Below are 19,872 nucleotides of genomic sequence, written 5' to 3'. Positions count from 1 at the left end.
TTGATTGGCCCTGTTGTACTGCCATTCATGGAACGCGTTCTAGGAGTCGTTTTCCAACAGGATAACATTCGCCCACGTACCGTTGTTGTAACATCTGTTTCCAATCGAGCACATATAGGACATCATCGGACTACAACTCCAGTGTCTCTGTATTAACCGATCAAGTGCAACAGACATGGAACTCCATCCCACAAACTTAACATCCAGCACCCGTGCAACACAATGCACGCACGTTTGCGTGCTTGCATTCAACATTCTGGTAGTTACACCTGTTATCAATGTGCCAGCGTTTCACATTTGCAATGGCTTATCCAGTTATTATATCAACCTGTGATCTTGCAGTGTTACCTAGACAAATGTATCCCCGACATTTCATTACTCTATATTAATTATTTTTGGTGTTGCAATTTTTTTCTTTTGGTGTAAATAGCTTTCAGACTGCAGCGACGTAAGAAAGCACCAGGATACCTGTCTACGGTGATGCCTCCGATTCGTTGCTGCGTTTGGCAAGGTGTGTCTTTACTTGTGGTACCAACTTTTGCATCATGCAGACAACACCAGTCATCAATTCTAGATTATTGTGCAGTGTTTCTCGTATCCCAAGAGGTTTCTGGTAATGTCTCATTAACAATTTTTAAATAGTTTGCAACACACCTACTCAAGGAAAACAAATATTATAATACTATACGTTCGGCATAATCGCAGTCCTTTTAGAGCAGCGGTCGGCAAGTTGTGGCCTGCCTTCTCCTTGCAGCCCGCGACATTTTTTTTTATAACGAAAGACGTAATCATCCAGAATTATTTTAATTTCGAATCAAAACTAAAATCCGAGTAACAATGATGAGATCGGAGTAACAATGATGACAGAACGAAACTTCGGCCGCGACGACAATTATTGTCTCCCGCCCTCCTATAGTGCCGGTCGATCGACGGAAAGAATAGTGGTTCCATGGCGCAGAATGATAATAACAACTATTTTGTTACTAATTTCGGTAAGGCTACGTTAGTTTCCTTTGTGTTTGTGAGCCTCATCGTACATAACATGGTGTTTCACCTTCTTCCAAAACCAGACTCACTTATGTGTTTAATGCTATTTACCCACAAGTGGTGTAGTAAATTTACATTTTCTCTCGTCCACCAATTGTTAGCAACGGAAGGCTACTACTCGACAAGTGAAGTGACGTATATGATATTCTGTTATGGTTTAGCTACGAGTCCTTTACACCTACGCTGAAAGTTTCCACGGATAGAGTGCCCTCTGATAAGCTGGTAGGCTGACTTTTTCGGGTATGAGGGACACAGGTACCTTTGCATCTCGAAAAACTGAAGGTGGAAGGTCCTGCACGGTCCACACGCCTGACGGAGGATCGTGTGCTATGTTCGGTGCAAGAAACTCCTGAGAACAGTGTGCGACGATTAGAAGCAGCAGCAGAAGGAATGTCTCTCTCTCTTATCTGGGGAGTACTTCCTGAACAATTGCTGCACCCATATCATCCGCAGCACGTTCAAGCCCTAAGGCCACAGAATCATCATGGCAGATGGTGGTTCTGCCAGTGGCTGTTGTATAATCGTGCCGCAGATGCACTGCTCACATCCAGATTTTATTTACCTATGAAGCAAGGTGCACAAGATATGATGCTGTGAATTTCTATAGCCAGCATGTATGGGTAGATGTAAATCACCAAGCAATTCAGGAATGAATGCACCCAACACCGATTTTCCATTAACGTATGGGCAAGCGTACTTGGCGACAAATTAATAGAGCCATACATGCTACCACAAAGATTAATTGGGGCGCAGTATATGGACTTCCTCCTTAAAATATTCCTTACCTTGCTGGAGACTGTGTCACTGTAGCAACGAATAGAAATGTTGTTCATACTTCATGGCGTACGAGCGAACGTTGTTCACAAGGTGTGCCGTGAACATCCGACACAGACGTTTGAGGACCCCTGGTTTGATCGGGTGGGGTCTGAGAGGGTGGGGGGGGGGGCGGGTGGGGGGGGGGGGGGGGGAGAGAGCTACTTGTAACATTAATGTGAATGAGTAGTGTGTTGATGTTACAAGCAGCTGTTGTCCTATGATTGTTTCCCCATCTCCAACGTCATAGGTTGTATGTTAGGTTCGCCAGCCTAAGTTCACTTTCAGAGCCACATGAGACAAAGGCCGTCAACCTTATAGACTTACGTGTTTCGACTACTTCAGTCTCAAATATGTGAAATTCGTTCTGAAAGTTTCCTTTAATGTAATTGTTTTGAATTACTTTCAGATTTCGTACTGTCGGGGTTGATTGGTTGCAACTTGTCTGTTGTTTACCGTTGGGTGACTTTGTGGATTTCCAACTGCGATAGAAAGTAAATATATCTGCCTGTGAGAATACAGCATGAATTTGACCGTGTTTTATAATCTTTATATAAAAAAAGCTGCAAACTGATTAAATCCTGAATGTTACTATTCATCTCTTTAATTAAACAAAGTGGTCCGTGTGCGTTAATGATCTGTCTAATAATGGTCCCCTGTGCGATGATAATTTTCGTAGCAAACTGCTCGTGAAGTGAAAATATCTTACCTCATAATGTAATTGCTTGGAAACGCGGCGCTTGCTGCTCTCTGTGCGCCGGCTGCAAATCTCTAACAACAGTTGCTGACAGCTTAGCGCAATGCTCCAGATAATAAATAAATTATTTTATACCAGTCATTGCGTGAGACATTCCCTTAAATAAAAATGAGAGAATGTGGACAAAGGTCTTAGGTGAAATGTTCTTTTAACAAACTGTTTTTAAACTATCTGATACATTATTACTTGCACGAAATTTATGTTACAACACTCATTAAGACTGACAATAGGCAATATTGTATCAAACTCTTACTTTTACAAATGTTAGACAAATTATTAATAAACACGAAAGATACCTTAAGTGAAAATTACTCAGTCTTTAATGAAATATCTAAACGTCCCTGATATGGATATCTCATTCAACAATCAATCTAACTACTTGCAAAAGTACTGCCAATATTACCTTCGTTCCTCTTCATAGCTTTTCATTCTATATCGCTAATCAAATACTTTTCGTCCATCTCACAACATTCAAATACAAATCATTTTACTTAAACATAGATACATTTCACTTTACATCTACACTGCCAAGAGTCCTCTGCTCGGCGTCTGTCTGGCTACTACTCAAACGATGGAATTCCCGCGCTTCTCGCTGCCAAGCAGCGATGACAAAACCAACACATCCTCCAGTGACAAAACTACTCTGACCAAAGACTGCGCGCCAATAATGAGCGACTCAAAATCATCGCTTAGCGTTTGGGACATCCAAAGAACGCAAAAATTCGAGAAATGCAAATAAACTCAAAATAGGCCTTTTTCAGTTCGGTGAGTCGGAGAAACGCTGGGAAATTTTCAGCATACCAGAAGGTTGACAATGAAATGTATGAAAACTTGTAAGGGAACTGAGAATATTAACTAGCTTCAGTGACGAAAACTCATTTCAAAAAGGACAAAATAACCTTTACTGGTTTCCGCGTTAGAAAAATCAGTATTTCGTCTCGTATAAGAACGTCCCAGTACTGAGATCTTTCAATGAAAAGCTAAAACTTAGAACATTTTGTTTAATGACTTGTTGGTTCATATTTGGAATGCAATAGAACAGCGATTTGCGTGACATGTCTTCTAGAAATATTTGGTACGTACAGGTCACACACTTGCCGTAAATTACGGGGTGGTGGGTGGTGGGCGCGGAGCTGTCGGCAGGTAGCTTCCCACTGTCCCACAGTCTTGGCCTCGTTTTACGGACAGCCATCGTGGAAGAAGCTGCCATCGACTCGAGGAAGACATCAAGCATGAAAGGATGCCGGAGGCCCGCAATAATGTTCGCACAATCCAAAGCTGTCATGGTGCCATCGATTAGTGCGACAGATCCCATGAAAATTCAGGTGAATGTCTCTCATGGCAAAATACGAGCTGCCCCCCGTCGGCCTGCATCCGCGCTGTGGTGCATGTTCCGAGCAGCCGTCCACCCGGATGATGGCTTGTCCGGTTACGACCACACATCTACTGGAAGAAGAAACGTGATTCACCTGACCAGCCAACACGTTTTCATTGAATGATAGAGCTCGCGTCGCACCGTTGAACCACACAATACTGCTCTCGTCTTGGAGAAAGTGTAGCACCCACCGATCTCCAACTAATAGTAACAGTAAATTAAAACCTTTCTGAAAGTTTCTCTCTCTTGCACCTATTCCCCCCCCCCCCCCCCTCACACACACACACACACACACACACACACACACACACACACACAATGTAAAGAGAAATAATTTGTCACTTACAACATATCGGATGGTGGTTTGCTAAAAATTCTGCATTATACGTAAGATATCAATTTATAACTTAACTGTTACTAACTAGTTCAAATGTTTGTGAAGTCTTATGGGACTTAACTGCTAAGGTCATCAGTCACTAAGCTTACACACTACATAACCTAAATTATCCTAAGGACAAACACACACACACACACACACACACACACACACACACACACACACACACACACACACACAGTCACTCATGCCCGAGGGTGGACTCGAACCTCCGCCGGGACCTGCCGGAGAGTCCATAAATGCAGCGCCCTAGACCGCTCGGCTAATCCAGCGCGGCTGAGTGTTACTAACTAATTTATTGACCAGAAAGCTTGTACACGTTATCGACATATGCTACCAAAGGCAACTAAAAATTTATGTTACTGTACAACACATAATTTAGGAGATGTGGCGTAATAGTAGTGTGATAAACCAAATTTTCTTAAAAACTTAAACATATCTCTATTTCAGTGGCACAACATTTCCATTGAACTAAAAAAAGAAGTTGTCAGAGATAGTTCTCGTATCACTCTATCATGCATGCGTGTCAAATTCTAAGAGAACATCACTTTAATTTATTATCTTTTGACAGCCACCGCCCGTACCTAGGAAAACGTTTCACGCAGCGTTCCGCGACCTGTTTCGGAAAATGGAAGATGTAGCCGTATTCTGCAGCGCGCTGCGATAAATTTCCACGCGTAGGAAAACGTACGACTTAAGCCTCATATCACTGCGTTCTGTTATGAGCCGTACACTACCAATGCCTCGTCGCCTACTCGTTGTTTCACGGTCCTTCAATTACTTTCCATAATTGATGATGACAGGAGCCCCGAAATGCAGCTGAGCAGCTATTCCTTTTTCAAGATGCCCGGTCCGACATTCAGACTCATAACAATCTGCCCTTTGTCAAAGTCGCTTATATCAATGGGTTTCCGATTTGCGGCCTGTGTCGGCACTAGGATGATTTCCCAATAGTTTCTGTTCTGGGTACACATACGATATTTTACGGACTATAAGACGCAACTTAATATTTAAGCAATTTTTTAAAAATATTTTTACAATTTTTATTATTAGATTGCAAAGATAGACTAAAAACATTCTTAGTTTATAAAACCCAGCTGACCTTTAAAATCCCTGAAAATCGTCATGTGAACTTTCCTCTTCTTCTTCTTCTTCTTCTTCTTCTTCTTTTTCTTTCTCTTCGTCGTCATCATTGTCCTTTTCGTGTATAATATAGTCTTCAATGCCATCGAGAAGCCGCACTTCTTGACAGATTTAACAATAATGTCTTCTCTCACTAAAGATCACGACTATTTCACCCACTGACACAACTGTTTGATTACAAGTCGTTTTAAAGGTCCCTTCAGCTTGAATTCATGTTGAGTTTCGTCCATCATCCAATTGTACCATTTCTCTCTGACATACAATTTAAACTTTTTTTTTTTCGAGGTATCAAGAGGTTGCAATTGTGAAGCAAGTCCTCCCCGAATAACAGCAACCTCTGTACTGCTCTGTATCAATTTCTCTTTCACAGAATTTTGCAAATGACAGCTAAACTGATCCGGCAAAGAAGAGAACCCTTCTTAAAGCACCTTTCCTTCTCTCCCACACTTTATTAATCCATGATTTCATACTAATCTCGTCCATCCAACTCTTGTCAAGGACATGAGAAACACCTGGCGATGTTTCAGAAGATTTTGGCATTGTTTTGCACTTGAAAATGATCATTGGTATCAGTTTAGTACCGTCAGCACAACAACAGCGTAACGCTTTTTTTCATGGCTACTTGTTTTTATAGTTACAGTGTTAGCACCTTTCACGGCAACAGTTCTGTCACTCAGCACATCAAATGTCAGAGAAATTTCGTCCATATTCGCTATCTGGCTTATTTCCTTACTAGTTTTCTTTCGATGTTGAATAATAAAGCGATAGAAATACAATATTTTCTCTTCATACTCTTGTGGCATTTTCTGAGATATTTTGGTTTTGGTTCGTATGCTAAGTCCATGACGCTTCATAAACCTGTATCACCAACCTACTCCACCCTTAAAGCCTGGTTAGTCCCACTGTAGCGCTAGTTTACGAGTGTGTATCTAAATCATTTTTGTACTCCACTGCCATTTTGACAGTCTCCTTGAATCCATTTCAATACGTCATTTTCTAGTTCTCGTCATTTTGTATTCAGTCATGTGTTTGCACATTTTGTCTTCCTCTTCTTTTCAGTTCTTCTTTACTAGCCCGCCAATCGCTAATGGTTTTTCCTGTTGATGGAGGGCCGAAATGAGCTAGACAGTGTTCTGCGTTTGTGACGGCGAGGCGGCAGGGAGACAGTGTTAACAAGATTGTGAATCGCCGCAACTTAGGTTCACCGCATGGGTGAACTCCTGCTGCCTAATTGAATACAATGTTGCCAGATAGAGGCAGGTTTCCCACGGCATCAAATATTTGGCCATTTATAAGATTGGTGAGAATTTTAAATCAAACAATGGACATCTTATATTAATTTAGACTGCAAGACGCTCCTGAATTTTGGAGGTAATTTTTCGAAAAGAAATGCTTCTCGTAGTCCGTAAAATGCGGTATACACTCCTCATAGCGTCACGTTCCCGTAACGCCACCAGGTGAAATTAAACCTCGCATTGAACAGTGGGCATAATGTTCTGGCTCATTACGTTGTAGAGTGTCCCTCATCAATCTCCAACCGAAAACTATGTTCTCTATTACTACATCCTTCTCTTCGCCAAAATTTCTCAGTATTTTCCGCCTATTCACACTCATCTAATAGAGTAGAAGTGATTCAGTATTTTACCTCTGTGTCAGTTGAACTTCTGCTTCCTGTCCAAGCCTGCACTTGTTCACCACCTCTCCAGAGCCGTTGTTCTCGCTCAACTGTCTTTACTACCCTGTGTCCAGCACCCGTCGCGAGGCTCCACGGAAATTACATCCCCGTCCCTAGTAAATGTGCTGGTGGACGAGTGAAATTGTAGTGATTATTTGGCTTTATAACCCCATGAAGACGAAGCATGAGACACGAACTTAGTGTCTTCAGAACTGATCTTACGCGTCTTCGTAAGGTTACTTCCCGCTGTGTGAACTTTACAGACAAGAACTGAATGTGTCTGTTACAATGAGGTGGAAAAGTCATGGGATAGCGATATGCACATATACAGATGGCGGTAATATAGTGTGCACTAGGTGTAAAAGGTCAGTGCACTGTAGGAGCCGTCATTTGTATCCAGGTGACCCATGTGAAAAGGTTTCTGACTTGATTATGGCCACAAGGCGGGTATTAACAGGCTTTCATCACGGAATGATAGTTGGAGTTAGCTGCATAGGCCATTCCGTTACAGAAATAGTTAGGGAATTTTAGTTGGCGAGAGCTGATGGTACGGTTCGAGTGTGGTGCAGACCCCCCCAAAGCCTGACCCAAGTCGTCAACAAGACATTGTTCAAGTTGGTGGTGGCTCCATAATGGTGTGGGCTGTGTTTATGTGTATCATCCACTATAAATAGTTATGTTCGGCTACTTGGATGCCATTTTCAGCCATTCATGGACGTCACATTCCCAGACAACGACGGAATTTTTGTAGATGACAATACGCCATGTCACCAGGACACAACTGTTGGCGACTAGTTTGAAAACCATTGTAAACAATCTGAGCGAATGGTTTGTCAGCCCAAATTGCCCGACATGAATCCCATCGATCATTTATGGGACATAAGCGACAGATGAGTTTGTGCACAAAATCCTACACCAGCAACACTTTCGCAACTATAGACGGCTATTGAGGCTGCATGACGCAGTATTTCTGCAGGGCTCTTCCAACGACTTGTTAACTCCATACCACTACGAGTTGCTGCACTAAGCCGAGCAGAAGGAGTTCCGACACGGTATTAGGATGCATCCTATGACTTTTGTCAAATCAGTACATGTTCAGTGTTAGTGCACTATGTGGATTGTGTACCCTAAGTACATTTCACCACATTCGCATGGCACTTCGAATACACTGGGCACTCTCAAATTAAGGTCGTCTTTCGCTGACTGCAGCTCTTTTCTAATTGAAGCTGTTTGCGATACATTGCCGTAACCCTACATCGTACATTCACATAGTTCAAATGGCTCTAAGCACTATGGGACTTAACATCTGAGGCCATCAGTCCGCTAGAATTAGAACTACTTAAACCTAACCAACCTAAGGACATCACACACACCTATGCCCGAGGCAGGATTCGAACCTGCGACCGGAGCAGCAGTGCGATTCTGATCTGAAGCGCTTATAACCGCTAGGTCACAGCGGCCGGCTACATCGTATATCCTAGGCAAATTTTATGCAAGGATGTTGTAATGAAAAACACCAGGAACAAACTACCATTGTTTCCACAGTGCCTCTGACCTATTTTGCTTTTTTCAGTTGTGGTGGTAAAGTAGTATTCTAGTGGCTTAGTCGTTGCTTAGTTTCTAGGTCAGACTCACAATACCACGTCTGGTCACCTTTAATTTTTTGATAAAATCCGTCTTGTGGCGTGGTTAGGTCGTACTGCCAACTGCGAAAAGGGCGGACACGTGAGAGAATGTTTACGCGAATAGGCACTCTGACCTAACTGACACTTCTGCACACAGGACGATTATCGTTCTATTCGATTGCATTTAGAGTGTTACACATGACATTTGTGAAATAATTACTTGTTTTGTTACGCTGATATTTGTCACTTATAAAAGCCAGTATTTAATTTAAGTGGTGTTAATATCATTGATGCAGGTAATGCTACGGATACACTGTCCAGTCACAATAATGTGACTACTTGTCAAAAGCCTCAATGGCCACCTTTTGCAACAGGAGCCATGCAGGAAGGGAGTAGATCAAGTTCTTGGAGGTACTGACGGGGGTGTGGAGCCATGCGGACTCCAATGCCGTGGCCGGCTGCGCTAGAATTTTCGGTTCATTATCCATGGTGCAAAGAGCCCGATCGAGATGCTCCCACAGATTCTCGACTGGAATTAAATTAGAGAAGTTTGGTAGCCAGAAGAGTACGGTAAAATCATCTTGCATCTTTTCGGACCACAAATGGGTACTGCGAGCTCCGTGGCATGTTACATTGTCCTGTTGATAGATGTCATAGCGACAATGAAAAACAAACTGCATGGAGAGTGGACAAATTCCCCAAGGAGAGATGCGTACTTGTGTTCATTCATCGTTGTTTCCAGAAAGTCGAGATAACCCGGGTAATGCCATGAAAACATTCCCCAGATGATAAAGCTTCCTCCTTGTTGTGGGGTGTTTGCTTCCAGAAGTTTCACGCCACCCACGCAAGAGACCATCAGTCTGATGGAGGAGAAAAGGTGATTCATCCGAAAAGTCACTTAGTGGACGTCTAGTTGCGGTATTAACGTGCTGTTTCCTGTATTCGTTGTTGATGAACAGCAGCCAGCTTGGATGCATAAACCGGGTACCTACTGTGGAGCCCAATACACAGTAGTGTGCACTGAACGCTCTTTGAGAAGACACTACTGGTAGCCCCTTGGTTCATCTGGGTGGTTAGATGCTCAACAGCTGCACGTCTGTTCGATCGTATACTCCTTTACAGCTGTAGTCCACCCCTGTAACCTATGGCCTGTGTGCACCACAGTTGCTTCGGCGCTAGTTTTGGATAGCGCCATTTTCCCAGGGACAGTGCACTTCAACCACGGCAGCATACGAACCATTTACAAATTTGCCGCTTCGTAAACACTTCCACCCTTGGACCTAAAGCCGATGATCATGCTCTTTTGGACGTCAGCTAAATCGCTCCATTTCCGCATTTCAACAACTGCACTGTTTTCCGTGTTCCCCGACATGCCTTACATACCCTCAGCTGCTAGTGCTGCCACCTGCCGTCTGTGAGGGGTTATTGCACGCTGACGTCGAACTTTGGTGGTGTCACAATAACGCGACGGGACCGTTTAATGCTGATATGGGGGTGGGTTTCTCTGGACAGTGGTGGCTGCAAGAAATAATCATATTCAACAGGAATATCAGCCTTTATTGACACTAACCTTGTACTTACAAATTAAGACTTTAGCCCCAATGGCCGGCCGAAGTGGCCGTGCGGTTCCTAGGCGCTACAGTCCGGAACCGCGAGACCGCTACACTCGCAGGTTCGAATCCTGCTTCGGGCACGGATGTGTGTGATGTCCTTAGGCTAGTTAGGTTTAAGTAGTTCTAAGTTCTAGGGGACTGATGACCTCAGCAGTTAAGTCCCATAGTGCTCAGAGCGATTTGAACCATTTTAGCCCCAAGAAATTAATAAAATCTAAAAGAATAAAAACAATTGATGATTACAGCCCCAAAATTACAATAACAGCTTTCAACAGAATTTCTTTAAGTGCAAATTGAACAACACTACAACATAAGTAGTGACATATCAGCTTAAATACTAATGAGCAGTCACCGTTTAGGTAAACTATGAAATACATCATGGCAGCAAAATGACAATATAATTCTTAATAAACTTTTCCTTAAATCAGGGTAAAAACTGAGTCAGCAACCCCAGCAGTGACTAACCAGCTCACACCATAACACGTAGTCACCGTGAAAGTAAACTGCGTAATACAACACTGCAGCAAAATGACATAATAACTTTTTATTAAATTCTCCTTAAGACAGTTTAAACAGTACTTCGGAAATCTCAACACTGACTTACAACGAGTTATCACTGACAAATTACCAAAGCAGACACAGTAACAACAATTTTTAAAGAATTTGGAGTGGGTTGTCATTAATTGCAGAATCAGCTGATTTCAGGAGTAATATATCACATTACATAATGCTGAACTCCACCACTCAATGTGACACGGCACCAAAATGCCAATAACAGATTTTAATAATTACTTTTTCGAAAACATCGTTAAATATCAATCATGAAATGACCTTAGGGCCTACAGTTTCATACAACCAAATGTTTGCTAGATAATGCTTTATCTACTTAGTCTCAAAATTAAGATGAGCCAGAATATAAATACCAACCAACAGCACCTCATGGGTTTACACACGCTTATTACATCTGGCCGAGGGAGACTTCCACGCCGCGCGGGATTAGCCGAGCGGTCTGGGGCGCTGCAGTCATGGACTGTGCGGCTGGTCCCGGCGGAGGTTCGAGTCTTCCCTCGGGCATGGGTGTGTTTGTCCATAATTTGGGTTAAGTAGTGTGTAAGCTTAGGGACTGATGACCTTAGCAGTTAAGTCCCATAAGATTTCACACACATTTGAACATTTTATGAGACTTCCATGGTGGCTCAACCAGTCCCTCGCAAAACAACTGCAGTCGTAAGTTAGGTTTAACACTGGCCACTACTACAACAGATAAATATACCATCAGATATCGGGCAAATATCCAGTCTTAAACAGTACTACAACCGAAACCTTTAGCGATCATGTGGATGCAGCTAGCGAACGGTGAAGGAGAAAAGGAGTTACATAGATAGTACAAATTCGGTTATATTCTTTTGCAATGTTGTAGCTCGTCCATTGACAAAGGACTATGACAGAGTGCTATACACTGAAGCGCCAAAGACGCTGGTAGATGCATGCGTATTTGAATACAGAGGTTTGTAAACCGGCAGAATAACGACGCAGCAGTCAGCAACGCCTATATGAGACAAGTGTCTGACGCATTTGCTAGATTGGTTACTGCTGCTACAATAGCAGGTGATCAATATTTAAATGACTTTGAACGATATGTTACAGTCGGCGCACGAATGATGAGACATAACATCTCTGAGGTAGCGATCAAGAGGGGATTTTCGCGTAAGACCATTTAACGAGTGTACCGTGAATACCAGGAATCCAGGAAAACCTCAAATTTCCAACATGGCTGCGGCCGGAAAAATATCCTGCAAGAACGAGACCAACGACAACTGAAGAGAACCCTTCTACGTGCTGTACATTTCAGTGTTGAACCATCTATAAGTGTCAGAGTGTGAAACATTTAATGAAACATCATCGATATGGGCTTTCGGAGCCAAAGACCCTCTCGTGTACCCTTGACGACTGCACGACACAAAGCTTTACGCCTCGCCTGCGTCCGTCAACACCGACACTGAATTGTTAAAGACTGGCAAAACATGTTGCCTGATCGGACGAGTCTCGTTTCATATTGAATCGAGCGGATGGACGTGTACAGGTATAGAGACAACTTGATGAATACATGAATGCTGCATGTCAGTAGGTAACTATTCAAGGTAATGGAGACTCTGTAATGGAGTGGGACGTGTGCAGTTGGAGTGATACGGGACACTTGATACTTATAGATACGACTGTGACAGGTGACACGTGCGCAAGCATTCTGTCTGGGCGCCTGCAATCCTTCATGCCCATTGTCATTCCGACGGACTTGGGCAATTGCAGCAGGAGAATACGATACCCCACACGTCCAGAACTGTTACCGAGAGGCTCCAGCAACGCTCTTCTGAGTTTAAACACTTCATCTGGCCAAAAGACTCCCCAGACATGAACATTGACCATGTCTGGGATACCTTGCAACGTGCCATTCAGGACAGATCTCTACTCCCTCGTCGTCTTATGGATTTATTGACTGCCCTGCAGGATTCATAGTGTCATTTCCCTCATGCACTGCTTCAGACATTACCCGAGTCCTTGCAATGTCGCGTTGTGGCACATCTACGCTGTTGCGGGGGCCCTACACGATATTAGGAAGGTGTACCAGTTTCTGTGGCTCTTCAGTGTAATTCAAAGGGAATAGTCACCTCGAGCCCCGCAACACATGTTGGAACCTACCGGCAACCGAAAAAATATTCGCGTCCGAGGACATGTATTCAACTTTTGCTCACAGTAAGTCTGCTCTCTGTGCCACAGATTCCGTGTGAGCAACGAAGGTCAGCCAATATAAATTAGCTTAGGATCCATGCTCGCTGAAGTACAGATCCCTCCGTCTCTGCAGTAGGTACTCTAACACTCCACATACAGAGGTGCCATGTGGTCCTTGCTTCATTTTCACACCACGACAGCACGCGGCAAGAGGCCCAACCCGCTGTAGCACCCTCGTCCAAGCTCTCTTGCGGCAGCCCACGTTTCCGAAACCACTCGGCCATCGCCATTTTGACAGACCTGAAAAATTCCCTATATCAATCGGCAGACATAATCGAGCTTTAATAGATCAACGAACAGACTCGCATGACTCAGGTACTTTTGTTTTTTTTTCAGTTTCTTTAGAAAATATCTTTCAAATCGACGATGGACAAGTAGAAAATGGAGGCATGGAGAATACTTAATGGAGAATAGTTACAGGACAACGGCATGGAGACAGACTGTACGCTTTTGTCTCCTCACATTCATTTTCGTCTCTAAACGTCCATTTTGATTAGTAGTACATACACCTCAGCAATATGTGCTCGATTACGTTGGGCAAAGGACAACTTGGAATTGAATGCGGATCAACGACTCAGGTTCTCTTCACCAATCGCTGCGGCGTTTTTCTTACGCCTGAAGGTCTTCGTAGAAGTGTGAGAAGGCTCCAAGGTACCAATGCGTGTAGTCACAGGGATTAAGCGTGGGGCTGGGTCAGTTATGTTTTAGACCGAGACCTATTGAGTAGTGTTGGGGAGAAGAGAAATTTGTGGCACAACTTGACTAGAAAAGGGATTGGCTGGTAGAACATATTCTGAACATCAAGGGATCACCAATTTAGTATTGGAGGGCACCGTGGAGGGTAAAATCGTAGAGGGAGACTTAGAGATGAATACACTAAACAGATTCAGAAGGACGTAGGTTGCAGAAGTTACTGGGAGATGAAGAAGCTTGCATAGGATAGAGTAGCATGGAAAGCTGCATCAAACCAGTCTCTGTAGCGAAGGCCACAACAACAACAACCAGGTACAAATTTCGAGAGTAATTTTGGGGCTGTGTTGTATCGAGACAGCCCCGTAGTTTCGTTTTTCACGACGGCATTGCGCCGCTATACAGCACCCATCTCATAACCACAGTCCTTTAGGACCAGGAATCAACTGAATGGAATGGTCTGCGGCATGCCAAACTTCACGCGTGCATCTTGTGCGGGTCGTGTGTTGCCCAGCTTGTCACTTGGCTTTCTCGGTCCTTCTCGGAAGTAAGTGACGGACCTGCAAGGTAATTCTAGTCTTAATTACAAATCATCTTACGTTAAAACTAGGTCCAGGACGTCTACATTGCTTTTCTCTGGAAGATTTTCCGAGTCTTCATAATGAGATTGCAAGAATGCTGCAACATTTCGATCGACATATTTGTGTGAAAATAATAATAAATAAAAATAATAATAAATAAAAATAATAATAAATAAAAATTAAACTATGTCTTCAGAGAACTAAAAATAATTAATTCATACTGAAAACTTGTTTTGTTTGTGATCTGTGTTGTCGAGAAATGTGAATCATAAGACCAGTTCATATGCAGAACGAGTGTACTACCATTTCAAAGGGAGGCGGTTACTGCTTCCACTGTTTCTCGTCCTCCTGCACGGCGCAGCGATGGGGGAGACTGTGACGCGAGGCTGAGCGCTTTGGCACTTTGGCCCAGGAAATGCCTGCAAGCTGGTACCTTGGCCGCACCTGTTCTACAATATTTGCTCACATTAATCCGACAAAGCATGCTTGGAACAAGTTGAAACTATCAGTACATAGTCATGGAAATCTTACTCGGGATGCCGCCGTCGAAAACTGAAATAGGCTTAAGCTTCAACTATCGTGGACAGTGAGCCACAGTGGATCAAACCATGTTGCAATGTGTAGTGAACAGCAACATGCTATTGAATGCTATCCTGATGCAGATTTTGATTTCACGTATGTACAGTTTCCGAGGGATTTGTTACTAATTTGTTTTTATTTGTGTTATTTCCATAAAGCTTGTTCTTTCATTCCCTGCTCCCCTTGAATCTAATCCCAAATATTTTCACAGGTACACCGGTGGTGCAGAATTTTCCTGGGCATTTTAATTAGATAAGCTCTTCGCGACCAGTTCCTTGTATTGTTCTTTCTTTTCCAGAGGATCAGCTTCTCAGTGTGTTATACGACATGATTGTTGCTGGCTTGGAAGAAACAAGCAACACTCTTCGATTTGCATTCCTTATGATGTTACGGCATCCGGATGTCCAGGGACGAGTGCACAATGAGATAAAAGAAGCAGTCGGTACTGACAGATTTCCAACATTCGAGGACAAAGACAGGTATTTAAATAAACGTTATACCGTTACACGTAGAGGAGAAAATTGGTGAGACTCGACATCTAGAATTCGTAATTTTGTGACATATATCTAACCCACCAATCTTAATTTCGAAAAATGACTTGAAGTTTACCATTAGCTATACAGCATTGACCGTTTGCAATATTAATTTTAAAAAATCGTGTCGCTTTTCAGCTCTCTACAATTTCTTTGTTGTATATTTTGCATTATCTGTATAGTTACTTATTTTAAAAATATTATTCTCATACTCGTTTGTCATTTCAGTTTTCTGTTATCTACCATCAGTACCAAGCTTGACCTCTTTGTTTACTATTATACAAGTGACATTTAATAGGTTTTTTTCAATTTCGGTAACAAGCCGAAGACTGCTGGACTCATGTCCGGGTTGTAGGGAGGATGTGGCAACACTTTCCGCCCGTATTCGCGCAGTTTCTGGGCTGCATCATTGCCCATATGCGGGCGAGCATTGTCGTGGAGAATGGGTGGCCGAGGCTCGAGCAACTGAGCTTGAGTTTCTACATTTTTCTGCACGGGTTTTGTTTGAAGTTATGATAATACACTGCTGTAACGCTTGTTCCACATGGGATTCCATCTGTCATGATGAGTCCTTGGTGATCATAAGCAAAAATCTTCACTTGCTTGAGCTTTGATTGAGTGCGTCGAAATTTTTTTTGGACAGCGATTTCAACTCTGGTTCAAAGCCTCTAATCTGGGTTTCATCAATATATACAACTGGACAGCATAATCCCTGACCTTCACGGAGGAATCCTTGCTTGAGCAAGGTTGCAATGTCCAGACGTTTCTGCTTCTCTTCAGCAGTAAAACAGTGTGGGATACATCTCGCATAAATTTTTCTCTTCTTCAGATCATTCGTCATCATGCGGAATACTGATGCTGGGGGAATTGCCGTGGCTTCAGAGAGTTCCTTACAAATCGCACTGCAGTCTCTTTCCTGAACATGTCCTATAAGTTTCTCACTTCGTTCATCTGTTGACGTTTTTGGTCTTCCAGATCATCTATGCTCTTACGACCACCACGAAAGCTATTCACCCAATATGAAACTGTACTACGGTCCCCTGTAAACCCCCCACAAACTTCACTTAACGCACTGTGGTTTTCTGTTGTGTTCTTGCCGCACAGTTTCTGTCTTGATGTACGACCTCAGGTTTTTAACAGTCACTGTACCAGAGACCCCTGCATGGTCTATTTCTAACTCTAGGCAATTTTATGTTAGAATACACAGTGAAAAAACAAACACACATGCTTCTTCCTCGAACTCCCGAATACATGTGACCTAATTTTCACTGTTGTTACATCAAAGAGTCCACAGTAATTCCAACGTGTGCATTACTTATGAAATGTCCTTAGTAATTACTTGCTTCACCGTCTTCTTGCATACTTGTATGTTACAATGAAGTACTTCTATTCTGATCATCATCTGAAAATCAAATAACTAGAGTTCTTATTTTTCTTCTTGCTTCTTCATCTTATAGTCTTGGGGATCAATAAAGTTGCTGACAACTAATTTTACATCTAATTAAAATATTTATTCGGGGAAGGTAGGTTTTTCACAGAAACTTAGCCTTGTGTCATAAAAGAACGACTAATACGGAAGAGATACACTAAGTTAAAAAAATCGCTATCATGAAGAATGTTTCCTGATCTGAGTTACGGAAGTAAAGCATTAAATTCTGTATTAAAACTGTGCGATGGACCGGCACTCGAACCTGGAACGTTTGTCTTTCGCGGGCGAGTGCGCTGCCGACTTTCTATTTATTCTCTTTTTCATATGGGCCGCCCATCTCCCCTTCTAGCCCATACATTCACTGGCGGACCGGAGTGGCCGAGCGATTCTAGGCGCTATAGTCTGGAACTGCTCGTCCGCTACGGTCGCAGGTTCGAATCCTGCCTCGAACCTGGATGTGTGTGATGTCCTTAGGTTTGTTAGGTTTAAGTGGTTCTAAGTTCTAGGGGACTGATGACCACAGCAGTTAAGTCCCACAGTGCTCAGAGCCATTTGAACCATTCGCTCACCTTCTTTGCCTTCTACGCTTCTTCGTTGTTTTGTTGTTTCTTCTGTAACATCGTAAAACATGAAAATATCTCCTTCTGTGAAACTAAAAGATCTACATTTCTTAAAACACAGTTGTAATTGCTATTCTTAAAAAGGATAATCTACTTGAAATTAAAATTCGTTTCGTATGAACAAATGTATCCTGACTTCTCTGCAGTTGAGGGTTGCTGTTCACCAAGGCTGGTGAAATTCTTCTTTCTAGAGAATTGCGAAAACGTCTAAAAACTACTTCTTGAAGGTGAAGATGTTGTATTCCGTAAACGCAACTTCCTATAGGAAAATTAAATGGTTTCTTCCAAAGCGGAAAAGTTCTGCTCGACGAAAGAAAAATAGTATTCACTAACTAAAGAGCCAACATTTCTTAACTTTTTTATTTTATTTAACGAAACCTCTGTTCAGTCGCATCGGTCAGTATGGCAGTACAGAGGTCAAAAATGGGGCAAAATTATCCTTGTGCTTCGTGCAATGTGGCAGTTTGTGTGCTTCACTGTCAGGGAATACCAATTTCTTCTTCTTCTTCTTCTTCTTCTTCTTCTTCTTCTGTCTTCATCCATCAGGTTGGTTAGCAGCAGTTTTCCATGCATTTCTGCCTTCGGCTTCCCCCTTGAGAGCTGTATAGGTAGTGCAACTGGTATCTTCATGATCTGGTTGATGTATTCTAGTCTTGGTCTGCTGCTTGTATTTTTCCCGTCTACTGTCTCTTCAATGATGTTTTTAATGATACCATCACGTCTCAATAGATGGCCGACCCATGTGTTGCTTCTGTGTCTGATGAACTTCAGAAGACACGGCTTCTGTTCCTTTGCTCTGTCGAGACCTTCTTCGCGTGATGTCTTGTCTGCGCAGGAAATCTTGAGCATTCAACAGTAGCACCTCATCTCGAAGTCTGTTATTTTATATTTTGTCTGCTTCTGTTGTGTCCCTGTTTCACTTCCGTACAGCAGCACACTCGAAATAAATGTCTTTATGAGGTTTTTCCTGAGACATTCGTCTATGCTGCTGGATGTGAAAAGGTTTCTTCTCTTGTTTAAAGCAGCATTTGCCAGGTGGATCTGACTTGCAATATCGTTCCTTGACCTTCCATCTGATTTAATTTCACTCCCTCTTAGTTCCACCATGTTTTCCTTTTGTTCTTGACCAGTCCTAAAGTTTTCTCTGCTTTTATAGTAATTTGTACATGGAGTTCATGCGAACACTTTTTCTGTTGTCTCAGTTCCTTCTCTAAATTTTTCTATATTTTGTATTGCAATATTAGCTGTAATGGAGTTGTATCTGATTAAGTTCTTGGTTGTACTCTTTGGTTTAGATGGAAGAGATCGGATTTTAATCTTAGAGTGACAATGATCTGAACAAAATTCCCAAGTTCTGATTACTATGATATTCATAATTTCCATGATATTCCTTTTAGATATGGCAGTGTGATCAAGTTGAAATTCTCTTAGGTTTGGTGTTGGAGGTGTCCAACTGTTGGCTTTCTGGTGAGTTTGCAAAAATGTGTGGACGTCAGTAACTGGGACATGTTACACATAATGATCAGTTTATCACCATTTCTGTTTGTTCTTAAGTGTGCTAGATATTAGCCTATAATTATCTTAAATTTCTTTTCCCTCCCAACTTACACATTGAAGTCGCTGAGAAGTATTTTAACATTGTTTTCAGGTATGTTGGAGATTTCAGATTCCAAGAGACCTGTAAACTGATTTACTTTCTGCAGATTTCTTCTTTTATCATAATTAACAGGGGCATGGCAATTTATAAGGGTATAGCTTCTATTCTTGCACTTCATTGTTAATATGGACATTCTTTCTGATTTCAACGCCAACTGTTATACTGTCTGCGATCTTTTTGCTGGTCCCTTACTTTATAACAGATTATCATCACTGAGATAGATCTACATAGAATCTAACGCGTCATTTCTGCATCCATGTAATGATCGTCTTTGGTGAAGAAATATCGAGAGCTGTTAATTGAATACTGTAGGCTCCGTTTTGGTGTCTTTTGTTTTGATGCCATGATCAGTAAACATCTTGACAACACTTTATTCATCCGAGGCGTAGCGCTCAAATGGTTATACGAAACGCGATATTTAGTCATCCAGAGTTTGAAATATTTTTATTTGCTTGTTTTGAAAGTGCAATTCTACCAAGGCATTCTTTTGCAATAGTTTAGTTGAATAAGACCAATTGATAAATAACTAAGGCCTTGACCTTTATCACATG

At 42.3% G+C, this 19,872-nt stretch overlaps 1 protein-coding gene across 1 annotated transcript in view; it reads left to right on the top strand.

Annotated features, from left to right (window-relative positions):
- Positions 1-19,872, top strand: part of LOC126268098 (methyl farnesoate epoxidase-like) — a 279,495-nt gene that overhangs the window by 147,137 nt on the left and 112,486 nt on the right. The window contains exon 6 of the mRNA XM_049973605.1: positions 15,381-15,561. Coding sequence (XP_049829562.1) covers positions 15,381-15,561 — 181 coding nt within the window. The remainder of the gene's footprint in view (positions 1-15,380; positions 15,562-19,872) is intronic.

The sequence above is a fragment of the Schistocerca gregaria genome, chromosome 4, assembly GCF_023897955.1.
Source record: "Schistocerca gregaria isolate iqSchGreg1 chromosome 4, iqSchGreg1.2, whole genome shotgun sequence".
In the NCBI taxonomy this organism is placed as follows: domain Eukaryota; kingdom Metazoa; phylum Arthropoda; class Insecta; order Orthoptera; family Acrididae; genus Schistocerca; species Schistocerca gregaria.
Note: the sequence above shows the minus strand (reverse complement) of the source record. Positions and strands in the feature narration are given on the sequence as shown.